This window comes from Stegodyphus dumicola, chromosome X1 (genome assembly GCF_044657685.1).
Source record: "Stegodyphus dumicola isolate Sdum_Otavi_A_Nest chromosome X1, ASM4465768v1".
Taxonomy (NCBI): Eukaryota; Metazoa; Arthropoda; class Arachnida; order Araneae; family Eresidae; genus Stegodyphus; species Stegodyphus dumicola.
Window position 1 is genome coordinate 93,213,382 of NC_140780.1, and position 18,233 is coordinate 93,231,614.

The following is an 18,233-nucleotide window of genomic DNA, read 5'->3' on the forward strand; positions in this document are numbered from 1 at the left end:
AACTCAATTTCATGGCTGTGCGCATATCTATAGACATGCAGACTTATCCATCATTATTATGACGTTGCGACCTAAACCGTAGTAGCTGAAATAGAATTTAATATGCTTTAATAATTAATGATGTTATGTCTGTCTGCGAAAATCTATTATAGTGATCTAATTAGATTCATTTAGTGAATGATTATACAAGAGTCAGGAAATAAAAGAATTTTAGGTAATTTATTTCTTTCAACAACAGAGAAATTTCATTTTCTTTAAAACTTTTCAGCACTGAAATGCAAAGGAATTAAAATATTAATACTGGCTTTTAAAATGCTGCAAAATCTTGACCTTTTGCTATTTTTTGAGTAAAGTCTAAAATCGGTGATGCGGTATATAAGTTTATTAGGTTAGGATACGAGGTTAAAAAGTTAACATTTAAAGTTATAATTAGAAATTGATCTGATGAAATCCCCTTCTAGTTATTTTCATATCCTTTATTCATTGGCATATTAACTCAACTGTTAGGAACACCCTATTTTGTTAACATAAACAACATTCCGTTTAAATACGCCTGCTTTATTATTCGAAATGTAACAGTATTTCTTGTCCTTTAGTTATTCACATAGAAGCTTAGTTACAATATTTTTGACGTAATGTGACGTATTTCGAAAGACTTCACGTATGTCACCATACGTTTATTTTAAGAATGTTCTTGAAACAGAGGAACTGTGTTCAAATTTTGACAAAGTGAAACCTTTCTTACAATGGCTTTCTGTAGTTTCAATTTAATCTACTTAAAAGCACTGAAGGTTAATCTTCCTCTTCAGGCTAACGGAATAAAAATTATTTTCTTGCTTAATATTAAAATGAAAATTTTGTTAAATCCAAAAATGATATAATTCATATGAAAACAATAAATTTATGGCAAGTATCAAAAGCGAATGTTAATATTTTGAAATAAAGGGAGAAAACTGAAACTAATTCAATATTAAATTTACAAACTATTGGCTGAACTCTGAATTACCTAACTGATACTTAGCCTAGTTATGGTTTAATTCGCAAAATAAACACAAATCCAAATTTAAAATCAAATAACTATGTATTAGGCTACTCCTCGTGGTTTTGCAAAGTTAAAATAAAAGTATAAACAAAAACGATGCTTCTCGTCATACAAAATTTTACATATTGAGGTGACTGGTGGATAAGTTTAAAGGAATTTTCTCAACAATATCCTGTTTTCAAAATATCTGGATTGGGTGTCTTGTATCAAAATTCACAAAAACAATTTACCAAGCCTCACAAAGCTAACTGTAGTTTCTTCCAACACAGCAGGAAGATTTATTCAGTCAGCATGATAGGGATGTGTTGCCATGCGTTGCAAAAAGTAGGCATATGGTAAAGATTAATCTCCTACTTTTAAACTATGCTTCTTGCCATTAAACTTGCATAAGTTTGTGATAAACGTCAAGAAAAATAGGATAGAGCTGAAATGAAATGTAACTGTTAGTAAAGTTGTTAGTAAGTTTCACAAAGTGATACTTAAGTATTTTTTAATTCGCCTAGTTAACGTTACTTTACGCGTAGCTATTTTTTTGCTGTTGGCAAGGTACAACCCTAATGATAAATAAATATTGTATAACTAAGCAGATCTTATGGTTCAAAGTTCACTGCGCGTATCCATCTGAAACGATACACCAACAGAAGAAGGCACGCGCGATTTCGAGCTTGTATCGGCTGTTAGGAGTTAATGCTTGTCGGTAGGTCAAGCATTTACAAAGGTTAGTTAAGCTAGGTCGAAGCTCTGTACAGTACTTAGTTACGCTGTGTGTACTACTCTATACAGTACTTAGTTACGCAAAGTGGTACGCCGTTATACATGAATTATGAACGAGCCTTCAAAGTCACTATAACTGAAACGGCAAAGGCGGCTTCCAACCAATACAACCTGACGTTAAATTTCTCCAAAGTAGCTCATGGACTTTTACTTCAGCCGATACCATGAGTTGCAATTAACACTCTCTTTTGCAGATTCCTAAATTTTATAACCTTCTTGTCGGATTGGTTAAATGTGACATGAATCAAAAACAAAATAGGGCACCTTTAGTTTAATTATCAGTAAAATTTTTAAAGATTTGTTACAAAATTCGCTGAGACAAAATTTTCCTTAATCCCAGACTTAGAGACTTTTGTTGCAGGAAACCTTTCACTTTACATTTTACAACACATTTCTGTTGATTCAAGTAGAATCAAATAGAATTCAATTAGAATATAATCAACGTATAAATAAAGACTTTTTTTAATATTTCATGACCGCTTATGCATCAAACTCATCTTGATTTATTGCAGTTATTTTAAGTTTGCGTTGCAGTATCACAGTCAGTAATCAAATCAGTACTACGAAGTTAAAGACACGAAACTCTTTATTTCTGGACTGGAATAAATGCATAATTTAAAACATAATAACATAAACATAAAAATTGTTTACTATAAATCATCAAAGAAACATCATTAAACACTTTCCGATTTTCGCTTTACACCCAACTCCCAAGAACTGGTTTCTACGAGGAGACAGCTTTCTCAAAAAGCCAAAAATCTCTATTTTTCGGTGAGCTCGCCACTTTTATGCTTTCAGCGTAAAAATGCTCAGCTACGCATGCTGAGATCGTAACGTTAAACCAGGCATATTATGTCAGTTTGGCCTCGGGAATATTCCTAAAGTCCTAAAAGGTCTGTAACCAAGTGGTAAGTCTAAGTCTAACTGCCCACGTGCGTTTTGAACATATCAGAATTTGCTGTCTTTGCATCACCTGCCCGCAACATCAGTTTTTAGGAAAGGGGGCTCTTTTGAAACAGTTCAGCTCAATCAAGAGAAGCACTTGTCATGATCACGCTTATACAAGAATACAACAACCCAGAATGCATAGGCTTAGCAACCTTAGGCAAGAATTTAAAAAGACTCATTTCTAAATCTAGCTAACTATATAATTTTAACTAGTTCTGACCTAGAAATTGAGAATTTCGAAAATTTGTTTCGTCTCAGTCAATTAATATTTTACCAACATTTTTACAGTAGCTACTAAATTTACAATACTACAACTACCTTTAAAATTTCACATAGTACTAATACATTACTTATCACAGTTCACAGTAAATATTTAACGCAATACAACAGCAGTTCTTGAAACAACAAAGTAAAGATATAGACTACTTAGTAATGATTCTCTTGATCCATTTCTGCTAAATCTAATGCCACTAAGTGCATCTGTACTTTCATTTTAGGTTCCTGGTTTAGGTTCGATCTGGTAGTTGAATGGTTAGATACACCGAGACCACCTTAATAGCTTTGATTTTTCAGTTTGTGTATCTATCAGGCTGACGTGTCAATAAATAGCTCTTATGTTAAACCTTTACTTCGACTTATGATACTTAAAAAGCAGACGGGATGATAATTCGTGTGACAGTCTTTACAGTTGCTTGATGTTATTTTCTTTAACCAAATTTTTTTAGTTCCTTTATGGATCAACAAAGCACAAAATTTCTCATAAATTCTCTGATCTTTGGTACGCTTTACTCAAACCATGTGCTGAACACAAGAGTGTTTTCTTGATTTTCTTCATTCTGTGAGTTTTGCAGCGTTTTCTGGGAAGTCAAACCTTCAATTCAGCCAACATCCAACTGCGTACTTCACATTATGCAACAAAATGTGATGATTAATAAGAATCAAAGATTTGCAACTCTTCTAGAGCACTTTCTTATGGCTGAAATAAATTTTCAGCAAAAATTATATTTCAGTCGGAAATTACATTTGGGATATTAAATTATGAAATTTTATTGATGAAAATAAAAATAAGAGTGAATAATTTGTATACAATAAATCGTTTTACAATCAGTAAATTTTTAATTTGTCCGTTACAAGTTTATTGCTTATAAAATGTTGAATATTTTCTGATATTTACGATATAATGAAACTGTATCAATCTAATTAATTATGTGCAACTTTTGTTTTAGGGGATACTTGTCATGTATGACGTCACAAACATGGATTCTTTCAATCATTTGATGTACTGGTTCAGGAATGTGGAGGAGGTACGTTGGCATTCAGATTTGTGCATGTTTTAAATTATTCCTCTTATTTATTCTGTTTCTTATATTATTTTTAGAATGCTTCTCAAGATGTAGTTAAAGTACTGGTAGGTAACAAGTGTGATGCTACCCATATGAGAGTAATAGACTTCGAGAGAGGACAGAAGGTATGTTAGCTGTAAAATTTCAAATCTTTTAATTAATTTTAAAGCTATAGCAGAGTTATAAAATTTTTGATGAAATTAAGTAACTTTCTTAATTATTAATTGTATTGTCTCTCGCATGAAATTACAAAATAAAACTAAATTATTTTACATTAGATTTTATACTGCCTTTAACAAGAAAATTATAGACTTTGCAAGTGAAATGAAATTCGCTTCATTTTACTGAGACAAACACTGTAAACTTTGGAAATTAGAATTGTCTAAAACATATTTGTAAAGAAGAAAAATTAAGGACTAGTTTAGTAAGTTAGAGAGCGTTTAAAAACCGATGTGGTAATTAAGGTAAAATAATTGATTTCATTAGAAAGAAGTTCTTCTAAACTTCCTAATAATACCTATTTTTTTTTACTTTTGCGTTAAATAGATACAACGTATGTTTAGATACACTGGAAGGTAATTAAATTAAAAGTTTAAAAAAAAGAGCAATGTTTTTTTTTATTCGCGTAGCACCCTATTTTTAAATTCAAACATGAAAATAAATTGACTAAGACTTATGTTTACAAAGTATATTTTTCTATGATAAACACATTCCCAATTAATATTTTAGTAAGAATTTTAAATGCAATTTAAGCATACCACTTACATGTGATTAAATATACTGAATATCATATACGTGTGAACAAGCAAATTCTTCACCACATTCTTAGTTTATGTTCTAGGACTCTGATTGTGTTGAACCTTAATCAAACCCTACGAGACAGACAAGCGAATTATCGGTCTAATCTGAATCAAAATGATTAAATCCTGGGAGGATAAAATAACGTTTCATTCAACTCTTTAAATTAATAGAAGTATATGCTTACAAAACAAAATTTCTTCATTTGCTGGTATTTAAAATAACATAATTGAATTTTAAATTCAAGTATGATAGTCAGAGACTACACAAAATGGTCTATTTAAGCTGACTCAAAATATTAAAATGCCACATTTTTAACGCTGACTAGCAAAAACGTCTAAAGCCGGACTAAACTTTAGCAGAGGAGCTAAGTCGTAAACTACGAGCGAGGCTGCAAAAAGCCCCACTTTATCAAACCCTCGAATTAAATACTTACTCAATTAAGTTGTATTCTGGTGAAGACCGCGGAAAAAAAAGTTACTGTAAAGATTCAAATCATTATAATTTCTTAATTAACATAAAAACCTCACAATGTCATCTTTAATCTGAGAAATTGTATGATTTAGCAAACACTTTATGTCAAACTTGTTACTCTCAACCTGTATCCTGATGGTTCTATGCGACTTTTTGCCTTTTCTTACTTCTGTTAGTTCCCATTGTAAGGAATTTTCTCCTTCCTAACAGCATGACTTTATGATGCAGTTGGAAGCTCCTCCAGCTAGCAATCGAAAGGTCCGAAGTTCGATTTCCTGCGAGGACATTGTTGGTTTTTTATGTTTTCTGCTCCGATAAATACCTTATTGCTCTACAATCTGAAATGCTAAATAACTTCTTAAGTTTGGCACAAAAATAAATCGCGTATTGTATTATATCGTTTCAAAGGTTGCAAAACAAACATTATAAAATCTTTTCCACTTTTGCTGATAGGAAGTAACTTAAGGGGAAATTAAAATAGCAACCTTCTTTTAACTAAATCACTATCCTCAAAGGCTCAAACAACAAGTTAATTAGATGTTAACTTATGTCAATGATAAAAAGCTATGTTATTCTAAAAATGTTAGTTCTAACTTACTACTCCTGCTGCTAATCACAAGCTAAAAGGATATAATTCAAAGTATAGACTCATAACCAAGAGAAACAGTACAAAATTTTTGCCACCGTACTTCTCTAACAGAAAACCTTAAATAAGTAAAACCTCGATCTATCGTTTCTCGGCGGAATGAAGGAAAAAAAAGATGAATGTGGGAAAAAGAATAATTATCGAATTTACTTCACATTCTAAATAAATAAAAATTGTTGCTTTCAATATAAAAACACTACATGAAAAAAATACATTTTAACAAAAACTTCTGCATTATCCTTTGCTTCTCGGCTGAATTTTTCTTTACTTGGAAATTTGACTTTTCCAGATTTAAATGATTTTACCGCCCGCCTTGCTTCCACTTTGCATAATGTTTTAACATTAAATTTTCGTAAATCTCGATAAAACTTGGCACGCTTTTTTTTCTCATTTTTATCTTCATCTTTCTTATCCACTCGTTTGGGAGACTGAAACTGAAAAATTAAGGCTGAAATCTTTGAAATCCAGAAGGAATAAACTAAAAAAAAGTAATAGATATAAATTTATTTCCATTCAAAAACATTACTCTTTTTAAATGATGCTAATATGCCCACCAGCGGCTGAGCGGTAAAGTCGCTGAACACTGGTAGTTCGGTCCGAGGTTCGAATCCCACGAACGGGCTGGCTGCATGGGCGTTTTCGTGGTTTTTCCCATGTGTAACGTGTATACGAGCCAGTTCCCCTTAGAAAGTCCTCCACGAAGGCATCCCTCCCCTTAGGCAGGTAGCCCTCGTGTGCTTTTCCGTAATTAAATAAACCAAACCAAACCAATGATGCTAATATCTTGTAACCGTAACTAAGACTCCCATGCACAGCGTTATTGTTTAAAAAAATCTCATTACTATTGCCTGTACCTTTTGTAAGAGACGTAGTTTTGGGTGTAGTAGTTTTTATTTACTTCTTATTTTATTAGTATATTTAGTATATGAATACAATTATGGATCATTAGAATGATCAGACGTTCTATTTTCTAACTGCTTGTGCTGACATATGTAAGTCGAAAGAAAAGGTAATGTAAATAATAAACAAATGCATCGCTTTAGTTTTCACGAAATTGTCTACATGAGAAGTCTTAGATACCTTAAGTCTAGGGTATTTATTAGTTTGAAGAAATATGGAAATAAAGTCATAAATACATCTTTTTAAGGCGAAATATATGCAGTTAATAACTGTACAGCTTTAAATTCCAAACTGTGCAAGTTACTGTAAACTGCTCGCGGACTACAGTTCGGGTACGCTTATTTTCAAAGAAATCGCACAGTCTGACGCAGTCCAGTTCAAACACGCAAGAAGGGTATCTGATTTTCAGCCTTTTTAGTGAACATGTTTCGGTATGCTTTGTCCTTGTGTCGGTTTAAGTGCTCCCAAAGGACCGCTAAAAAACCCAAATTAGGTATTCGTTCTTTCAAAATTCCTGGACGTATGAGTTCCGATTTATACAACAAAAAGTTCGAGCTGTTTGTGCTCTGTGTTGCAAAAGTGTAGTAATTAGAACATTAAGTGTATAAAGACACTTCTAAACCAAACATGAGGCATCATATACAAATTCCGAGAAAAAACGAAACTATCTAATAGAGCTATTTCCAGGTATCAGAAGCAAATTACTATATTTTATCAGGTAATTGGTACGAAAAACAAAGCAACTGAATGTAGCTATAAATTTGTTTACTGCTTGGGTTTGAAAGGGACAACACTTTCAGATGGAAAATTTGTTAAAGAAACAATGACAAGTTGTGCTTAACTTTTGTTCAGTGACTTGACTAATAAACCTTGCCTCGTACTTGGGAAATACTTGCTTCCACCAGATCAATGGAAATACGTGTAACAGAGATGGTAGAATATGTATAAAAAACAAGCTGTTTACGAAAGATTTCTGCCTTGAATGTCGCTGTTTACGAAACCTTTGAGCTGTAGTGACTCCGTATTGCGGCGGCCGTGTTTATGAGGTGTATTATAGTGCTGCTTGATCCCATTTAACGGTACAATTAAGGGAGAGGAAATTGTTTCCGCATTTCTAAATTACTTTGAAAGGCAAAATATTGATGTTAAAAATGAGTATTTTGGGTTAGCACTGATGCTTCTACTGCTTTAGTTGGCTGTAACAAGGTTTTCTAAAGCATCCTGGAGATTATATATTTTGAGCTTACATGGCATTATGCAACAACAGAATTTGTGTCCAAAGATCTCTGCATTTCAGTTAAATACTGTGACGGAAAATGTCGTTAAGTTAGATAATTTCTGTGTGTCTCGCTCCGCATTGATTCACGGATTGTTCACTTCATTACAGGAAGAAATGCGGAAATCATATCGTGATCTCTCTTTGTAACGTTCATTGGCTTAACCGAGTTAAGGTGCTCTATGTATTTGTGTCATACTTGGGTGCAATCAAGTTGTTCTTTCATGAAAAAAGAACATTTCCCAGAACTCAAGACGAAGGTTTCCTGCACCAGCTGTGCTTTCTCGCTGATATTACAGCACATTTCAATGTGTTAAACAAGAGTTTTCAAGGTAAGGGAGAAAGAGTACTAGAACTTTACGCATGCTGGCGGGAGCGAATATCAAAATTAGTCGTATCATTACTAGAAATTACAAACTATTTTTCAGGTATAAAAGCTCACTCGACTTCTATGAACTTTCACACAGATGAGCTCTTGCAATATCTAAAAGCACTAACAGTAGAGTTTACGGTACGAGAGCAACACTTCCATACTTACGGGCCAGTGTTTTCTACCTCATCAAATCTGATTTGATAAATTTGATTCGTCTGTTTTTGAATGGATGGGTAGTGATGATTTTGAGATGGAACACATAGGATTCAAGCCATCCGAGAAAATGTTTGCAATCACGCATATTCCGAAACAAGATAGTTCAAATAGTTCCGAAGCATTCCTAAAATGCTGGGCATCTATGCTTCAAATTTCCTAGTATTTGAAGAAAGTAGCATTTGCTCTCCTCTCTGCTGTCGAAGTCAGCTACACGTGTGAGCAGGGTGTTTTTCTTTATGCGTAAAATGTCTTGAATCCACACACATGTCGCTTCACAAACACTTCACACTCAAAAGCATATGTCACGCCAAAAAATGTCAAAGTATCCCTCCCCCCGCAGCAACTAAACAAACAGAAGTAAAAACAAGTTTCTCATTAACCTAAGTGAATAAATTTAACATGCTTCTTTCCAAAAGGTTTCCTAATCTTATTAATACAGGTTGAGTATTAATAAGCTTTGTTTTTCGTAGATACTATTACTGGTTTTTGACACCGACATACATAATAATTTTTCAGAACTCAGTAGAAAGCTTTGGCCGACCTAAAGCCGACCACTGCTTTAAATAGAATAAATTTATTAGTAACGAACTTCGTGACAAGATTAGTACTATCTCTGTGCACAACATCCAAATACATTGAGGAGAAATATATTTTCTTTTGGCACTCGTTGAATCTAGTGATCATGTATTTAATGCTTGCATTAAATCAGAGAATTTTTGGAACTAATTCAGTTTCCTTCGGCATAACTTTCCCGTAAAAATCTTAAGTATTCTTTAAAGTTTAACATCATTTGGATTGCTAGTGTCCATTTACAAGACCTTAAATAGAATTCCTTCGTTTACGTCGTTGTGTATTTTATTTCAACAGGCTATTTCAAACAAAATTATTCTGGCTGAATATAAGATTTTTGAAATAAATACGGAAATAAGAAATATTCCACGCTGATAATTTCATGGTCTCAAATGCAGACTTAAACCGTATATTATGTGCAGCGAAATATTACAGAAATATTTGCAAAACGCTGAGTGCTTGCAAAGTTGAATTTGAAAATAATGTATGATTTTTAATGAATATTACGTCTTACTTAGACAAAATGGTAATACATTTTTTGAGCTAAAATCAAAACATGTATATCACGTTTCAAAGAATTTTAATATTCGTAATTGAACTGAAACTGTGGCACTCTCCCATTAAAAGCAATAACCTAATTCACTCTGGAACACTGTTAGGACACATTCATGTGAGCAGCTAAAATTATGTAGTATTGAATTAGGTATGTATATTATTAACAACAAAGTTGTACTATTTAATTTCATGCTACTAAAACTTTTGAGAATAAATATCAAGGTTTCAGAAATCCTCAACTGCATTTCAGTATATTTACTATTCTATTTTACATTGGCATCGAATTTAACCTTAGAGTTTGCAATCAGAATGCAAGAAGCTGTAGTCAAATATGAAAGAGCATATAGAAAATATAAATGGAAAACAAAATAGCTATAAAATTTTTGCTGTTTCTCTTTAAAGAATGTTAGTTATGAATGATGATATTTTGATTCTTGTAATTTATAATTTTTGACTTGAATACTAAAACTATAATTAATAGGCAGATGTTAAAAATGATATAAAATGTCCATGAATCAGTGCTTCGATGTTTTTATAATTAATTTATTTTAAAATAGAGTAACTTCTCGAAACAGATCAAATCATTTGCTAATTATGAAGCATAAATTCACTTGGTAAACGGTTGATTATTTTGTGTAAGACATTCTATCAAGAAGGAAGAGAAACACATCACAGTAAAACATAAAATTAGGCAAAACAGCAACCTTCTGTTTGATGTATATTTTAACCGATATTCTATGGGTTTCGAGGGTAATAGATGCAGATCCCTTATCACTAGGAGAAATGTTTTTGCTCCTGGTAATGAGGTACCTGCAGCTATTGCCCTCGAAATCGATAGAGTCTTTGTTAAAATATACGCCAAACAAAAGGTTTTTGCTTTGCCAAATTTTAAGACGTTCTGTGCTCATAGAACAAAATACCAAGTTTTAATTTTGTACTGGATTCTATTTTTAATTTCTTAAATTTATATCCACTCCTACCTCTATTTTATGTTTACGAGTATTCGACAAACAGAACTATGTTATGGCCAGTTTGTGCTCCTTTCGGAAAACCTACTAATTGCTGTTGTTTATTTCTTAAAAATTATTATACAAACAAATAGATATATAGATGGTTCTAAAATTCACTAGCTCGAAGATATTGCTACGGCAGAAAACAATTTCAGTATTCATACTGATGTTCTACTGAAAAAGTCTACTTAAACTTACTACCTCCTTGCTCTAGTTTTGAGAAATTTTCTGCACCTTAGTAGCAGTCCTCTGGATATATTTTCACCCGCTTTTGAGAAGAATACACTTTTTACTGAGGACTTCCCTAGATGCTTGAAAAACGATTTTTCCATTCTTTTTCGAAGAAACATTCTTTTAACTGTACCACATTTATGTTATTATACTTTTCTTTAAAACTTAAACTTTAAAATTGAGGTTATTTATTATGCACACAGCATAATTATCAGATAAACTGCGTAACTGTTATTTATATTTAAGTGCTGTATCCAGTTTAGGTAACAAATGCAATAGGTTTTATAAAACATCATCTAAAAGTTATCGCAGATTTAATGTCCATGCTTAATTTAGTTTTGCATAAAAAAGATCAAAATATGTTTTCTAAATATACTTTTTTATAGATGGCAGAAACTTTTGATATCCCGTTCTTTGAATGCAGCTGCAAAAACAATGAAAACATTCATGAGGCTTTCATTGAACTTGCGAGAAAAATCAGAGAACAACGTGAGATAAGAGTAAGCTGTTTTCAATTTTTTGATGGTTTTTATGTAATTGGAAATGTTTAAGTTATATATATTTATGACTCTTAATATGCTCATGATGGAATCATAAGATTTTTATCTTTTACAGGCTAGTAAATTTGATGAAATGGAAAGGCTGCAATGGGAAAAAGCAGATCTTAATCAAAATAAACAACTGACAACAGGAGCTTATCGCTGTAGTTGCTAGGTTTCTCTTCATGAGCCGAAGTTTATATCTTAAATAAAATGTTATTGAATTACAGAAAGAACTAGAAGCGCACATTTAGAAATAAAAAGGACTGCCAAACTCAGAAGATGAGCAAGAAACTTGTTAGAAACTTTGTTAAATATTGTATGTTTATTCCTCATCATATTTGCATTTGAAGCAAGTGCAGAATTTCTGAACAAAGAGCGGTACTTGTCTGATTATGAGACGAGATATTTGTAATCTTATTTTTTATGATTTTCTATATACTTCTGTAACTCAAAATGTTAGGTGTAGTATTTCTGACGAGACCAAATTTTTATATTAATATAAGCAAAACTTTGCCTAAATTAAATTAACACATTTTCTTTAACCGTTTCCTTCTAAGTTCAAATGATATTTCTCATGTTATGTACTTAACAATAATTAGATTTAAGATTTTTCATAAAACCTATTACCCCTATAAGTTTAGTAATATGTTGCTTTAGAGCATTTTATCCTTTTTCTACTTGAAATTATAGGTTTTCAGAAATATGATTGGAAAATTTCTGTGTCGCTATTTCTGATATTGCATATATTTAGATATGACTTATCAGATCATATATATGTGTGTGCTTTAAGATTTATATGTTTATATAAAAATTAATTCTGCATACAATTCGTATGCCATGACAATTGTATCAATCTTCCGTTTACGGTTTTATGAAAAATATCTAAAATGCTGACACTATTTTACATAGCTCCTTTTGTGAAAATGCTAAATGTTCATGCTGTGGATTTGACACAACAATTTATACAAAAAGAGAAAATGAAATGAATTTGTATTAAGAATCATTTCGTATGGACTTGATTCAAAGTATGTTCTAATTACAAATGTGTCGACTGATAGAAGTGATTATGCATATTTTTCCTTGAGATCTTTAACGCCAATCGTCTAAATTTACTTTGATATTATTGAAGTTTTATGGTTTGAAAAGCAATGGGATTAATCTCTCACATGAGCAAGCAAATCTTAAAATTACATTAAGAAAAAAGTAAGAATAATTATTAAAAGATAATTAGCTTATGCATTGTTTTTAATTCTCATATTTTAAAACCTTTTCAAAATTTCACTCTTAAAATTTTAACCTCCAAGAATACATGTATTTCTCCAAGCAATATTTCTAAAGGCCACTTTACTTAGTGAAGTAAAATATTTTTAACTAGTAATTAATCAATTTCATAACCATAGAATAATAATAAACCAATAATTATTTGAATAGGTATTTTATGAAGATATTAGTGTTACATAATAACGTATGCTTAAAACCAGATTATTATCAGTTTTAGACTCTTAAAATAGCTTTGAAATTCCTAAAAGATAAATTTTATCAATCTGAAATTGCCAACGGAGGATATAACCCTTGTTTTCAGTACTTTTCTAATTAATAAAAACAAAATAAGGTCTTCTGAATAAGTGTAAACATTTTTTACTCAGCTTATTAATGTTAATTATGGGTACGAATTTGGAAATTATCCAAATTTGTAGCATTGCATAGTGCGATAAGAAAACATTCAACTTACGTATAAAATGAAAATCTTGCTTGGAGAACGATAAGTTAAAGTAAAACAATTGCTATGTCATCGCTAACTGTACTGATAAAACAATGTAAAAGGAAACGCGTCTGTGTAGAAGATCAATTCTTTCTGAAGAGACTACTGCACTGCTGCAGTTCTGATCATATAATCATATTCATTGTACAGAACTGCTCAGAAAATAAAAGCTTTTTCTTCATCGGTTTTGCCCAGTGTGTTACCCCAAAACCAATGTTTTTCTTATTTAATGCCTTTAAATAGCATTTAAATTAGTAAAGGACTTAGAAAATATTTTAAATTATTTGTGTATTTAGAAAATACTGTACGAATTTAAACTGTTTTAAGATAATAATGTTTAGAAACTATTTTTTGAAACACATTTCAGATAATAAATGTATGTACTAATCATAGCATTCATAAAAACTGAAATTAAATATTAAAGCTAAAGCGTATATTAATATCACTTTACTTCTTTATAAAACCCATAATTCCTTTACACAGTTCTTTGTACCTTTAACAGTTAAGTCGTTCTATTATAGTCTTTCAATAAATTTTAAATTCATGTGCTGAATTAAAACCATTAGTTGAATCATATTTATGATAAATGAAAATTTTTCAGTTTCAATATTGATTAAATGTTTTTCATGTCAGGTATAAATGTTGAGATTTTTGCCCTTAAAAAAATAAAAGCATTTCTAGTATGTTCATTCGGACTCTTAAAATATTAAATCGTATAATATTTTATATAAGCAGCATTCCGAAGGTGTAACTGTTACATTTTTACTCCTGCTACTTTTGAAACAATTGTAGTTTCCTTTTAATTTAGTTATTTTCATCAAATAACTTTCATTATTTATTCAGATATATGGTTTACTACTAAAATCAAAAGTGCTCGAAAATCTCAGAGTTAGAAATTGTTATGGTACACATGCACGGACGCAGCTTAAAACTCCAACACAAGATTTTATCGGTAACAGATGAAGGCCGAAAGTATCGCTCGTGATGTTCAATGCATATATATAAGGGAAATTCCAATCGGAAACGTGTTACAATATGAATGTATGACAGAAAGATGAGACGATAAATGAAAAGCCTCCAAAATATACTGATAAAAAATGCTCAGTATGAATGCGATATGTATTAAGATATAATAGTACTATAGTAGATAGTACTGTTAAAGAAGAGTGGCGCGTCACTTGATCTAAAAACTCTTTTTATTCCTCTTCGAAACGCAGCCAACAGCGTCATGTTATCTCAAGGCTTCAGTTTCCCTATCTGGTAAATTATTTTTTTCTTTTACATATAATTACCTACCAGTTGTAACATCGAATTCCTCTTTCATTTTGTATTTACATGTTTGACATAGTTTTCCTTACAAAGAAATTCCCTTCTCCATCTGGCAAGAAAACATGTCATTGAAAATAGATCTGTACGTTGTTCTCGAATTTCGGCAAATGAACATCGATAATATTCAGAAACGTAAAAACAACGTTTTACCGTTTACACGCCGATATTCCTGTAATAGAGTACGTCATTAGAAAGCACAGAATATTTTCTAAGCATTTATACCAGCATTTCGCAGTAAAATTAGGAGATACGATTACATACTGAGCTTAAAATAAGTAACGAAATATGTAAATATCTTTTCTGTCCTAAGAGACTTTCCTAGGGCTCTGAACAATTCGGTTAGTTAATCGAAAACGAATGCTTCAGAGATGATAAGAATCAAATAGTAGCTAATATGTATTTTATTTTATCTTGCCATAATCTGCGTTAAATTATATTTATTGATAAATAACATCTACAAGTGATTATTTTAAAGCTAAGCAAAATTCAGGCTGGCGTATTGCTGTTTTATCTATTGATAATTAAATGTTATGATAAAACGTTGTTTACGTTAAATTCTCTTGAAAGCTGAGTATTAATTGTCCCATTAGTGAAATTATATATGTTCAAAGCTAAATGAATATCATAAATAAAATTGCTCGTGAAGTATACTACTTAGCTTATTTGAACGGAACGTTAATTTATCATTAAGTATTACTACTGAACTAAAATTCAACGAAATGGAATCAACTGTTTTAAAACAGAATTAAATAGGAACCATATCAAAACCTAACCTTTAATTTTACTACGTAATATGAAAAAACTGAAGATAAAACCTAGTAATATTAAAACAATTTTTTATTCTCTGTTTTAATATTACATATTAATATTTGTAATTTACTACATTGCAATAGTATACTAAACAGGATATTAAAAATTTGTTTTCCATCATGCCGAGTTTTTGAAGCATATGCGATCAGTTAAAGCAAAAAACACTGAAACGAAACTGAGTAATTATTAGTCAGTTTATTATCAGCATGAGCTTCTTTTACCAGCTAAAAATAATTATAAAAGGCTACAAATAATTACAAATAATATATAAGGTATTTCTCTCGCCTTCTTAGCATACCTTTTTGGTGTAATGGTCAACATGCTCGTCGCGTATTCGAGAGCTCCGAGGTTCGAGTCCCGGCAAGGGCACTGCTCATTTTTCATGTCTCCTGCTTTAGAAATAACCTAATATCTTTACAATGGTGCCCGAACGGGGATTCGAACTAGAGATCAGTCACTCGGGGCGTATTCTAGAGGTCCGTGGTTCGAGTCCAGGCGAGGGCATTGCTCATTTCTTCAGTTTCTAACATCGGAAATTCTGAATGACTCTAAAGCGGCGCCCGAACTAAAACAAGATGGTGGGTAATGGTTCTTCAGCACCAGGATTTGGCGACCGGATCCCTTAATCCCTAGTCGCCCTTTAAAAGGGGGAGTATATAAGGTATTTCTGCCGCCTTTGTGGTGTAGTGGTCAGCACATTCGGCGTGTATTCGAGAGGTCCGTGGTTCGAGTCCCCGCGAGGGCATTTCTCATTTTCACATATCCTGCTTTCTAAATAGTCTAATATCTCTACAGTACATGCTAAAACATATATAGGCATTTTAAGCAAGATGTACTAAATCCTAATTTAATATTAATGCAAATGTACAGGAAAAAAACTTACAGAATTACAAAGCTTCCAAGTACTTTTTGCAGGTTATTGTTCAGAATTATAAAGATTCAGTAAGTAAACATTCTTTGCAATTTATGCTTTTATTCGCGTGAACGATACACTGCGTCACGTGAATAAAAGTGCTAATGCGATCACAGAGGAGAAGCTTAATCAAATCATCAACAGCAAGCTCACGTAGTGTTAAAATTGAAGACATTTTGGCTGTAAATAAGGAATTAATTTAAGCGTTTCTTCATATAATTTTTGCTATTCAGAGCGTATTTATGTTTCAGCTGGAAACTCGTGTTACTATGTGTTTGAAAGCTGAAGTATTTTGTAAAATTAAACTAACGTTTTAAGTAAAAAACTTCATCTTTATTAAAGCGTCAAAATCCTGTAAATATGAAAGTTTGATTTATTAGCATATCTTAAGAAGAAAAATCGCTTAACGTCGAAATTTAGGCAGGGCTTAATTTCTTAAATTAGAAGAACCAAAGCGCTATGGAAGATCGTCAACGAACAAGAACACGAATAAATAAATAAATAAAATTACTAATAACTAATAATTAAAATATTAATTAATTAATTATTAAAATAATTAAATAATTGATTATTAGATTAATTAAATAATTAAAATTAAAAGTTAATAAAATGTAAAGAGATAAATAAAAATTTAATAAGTTACTAAATAAATGGTAAGTAGTTAAATAATAAAATAAAGTACTGGACCTTGATTATTTGGCGTTTCGGCTGGAATTTAAATTTCACACGAATTTAAATTTATCACCGGTTGTTCTGAGAAGTAGCCCAGCCAGTCTCTGGTTGAGTTTAATCTCTAAATATAATGTAATACTTCAAAGGATGATGGAAAATGAAAAACATTTTTTTTTTTCAGCACACCAATGCAATTTAAGCTCCGAATTTGGGAGCAAGTATCAATACCTCTAATTACTGTAATCTCTATAGACAACTTTATTTACATTACAAATAATGAAACGAAGTCAGTTTTTTCATTGTTTTCAAAAGAACTTTAAGTAATATTTCAAAACTGCGTTTCGTTTAAGCTTTTATTAAAATGCTTACTCAATATTTGTAAACTGGATTTGACTAGTCTAGTTGAGAGAGAAACCTGAGTAATTTTTTTAAAGGTGAAATAAAATATATAATTTACAGAAAGGATGAAATCCTGAAATTTCAATATTAAGATAAAAAAATATGTACTAAAAATGGCAGAGTCTAGTTATTTATTTTGTAACACTTTCATACTCTCTGTATCCAATTTGTTGAAGTTTTCTTTGATTAGTAAATGTTCTAGCATCACTTGTAACTGAAATGAGTGTTCTTACAGCTTCTGATATAATGCGACATTTTTTAAAGTCATTGCTTGTATAATATTTATGATGAAATAAAGTGTTTTTAGATGGAAAAAATTTTAGTTTTTTCTTCACGTTAAACTCACTATTGTGAGAAAGTACTATAGAACTCATGGTTAATTACACGAATTTAGTAGGTACATGGGAGTTCTGTAACAGTCCTTGGATAAATTACATGAAATTCACAACACATATAAGTGGGAAAATAACAAGCAAAAGAACTTACATTGAGCAATCACAAAAGTAGTCAGAGATATAAAATAGTAACAAATAAAACAGCAAGAACAAGAAGTAAATTGAAGTTATCAATTTAGGATGGCCAATAGCCGCTTGACATGCGTAAAGGAATTATAATTGTATACACAAATAACACAAGTTGGTGTATTTTTC

General features: G+C 31.3%; 1 protein-coding gene across 1 annotated transcript in view; it reads left to right on the plus strand.

The window, feature by feature from the left end:
• LOC118185251 (uncharacterized) overlaps positions 1-17,900 on the plus strand; it is an 84,003-nt gene extending 66,103 nt beyond the window's left edge. The window contains exons 4-7 of the mRNA XM_035355095.2: positions 3,991-4,068; positions 4,143-4,232; positions 11,543-11,656; positions 11,772-17,900. Coding sequence (XP_035210986.1) covers positions 3,991-4,068; positions 4,143-4,232; positions 11,543-11,656; positions 11,772-11,870 — 381 coding nt within the window. The 3' untranslated portion in view covers positions 11,871-17,900. The remainder of the gene's footprint in view (positions 1-3,990; positions 4,069-4,142; positions 4,233-11,542; positions 11,657-11,771) is intronic.
• The last annotated feature ends 333 nt before the right edge of the window (positions 17,901-18,233 follow it).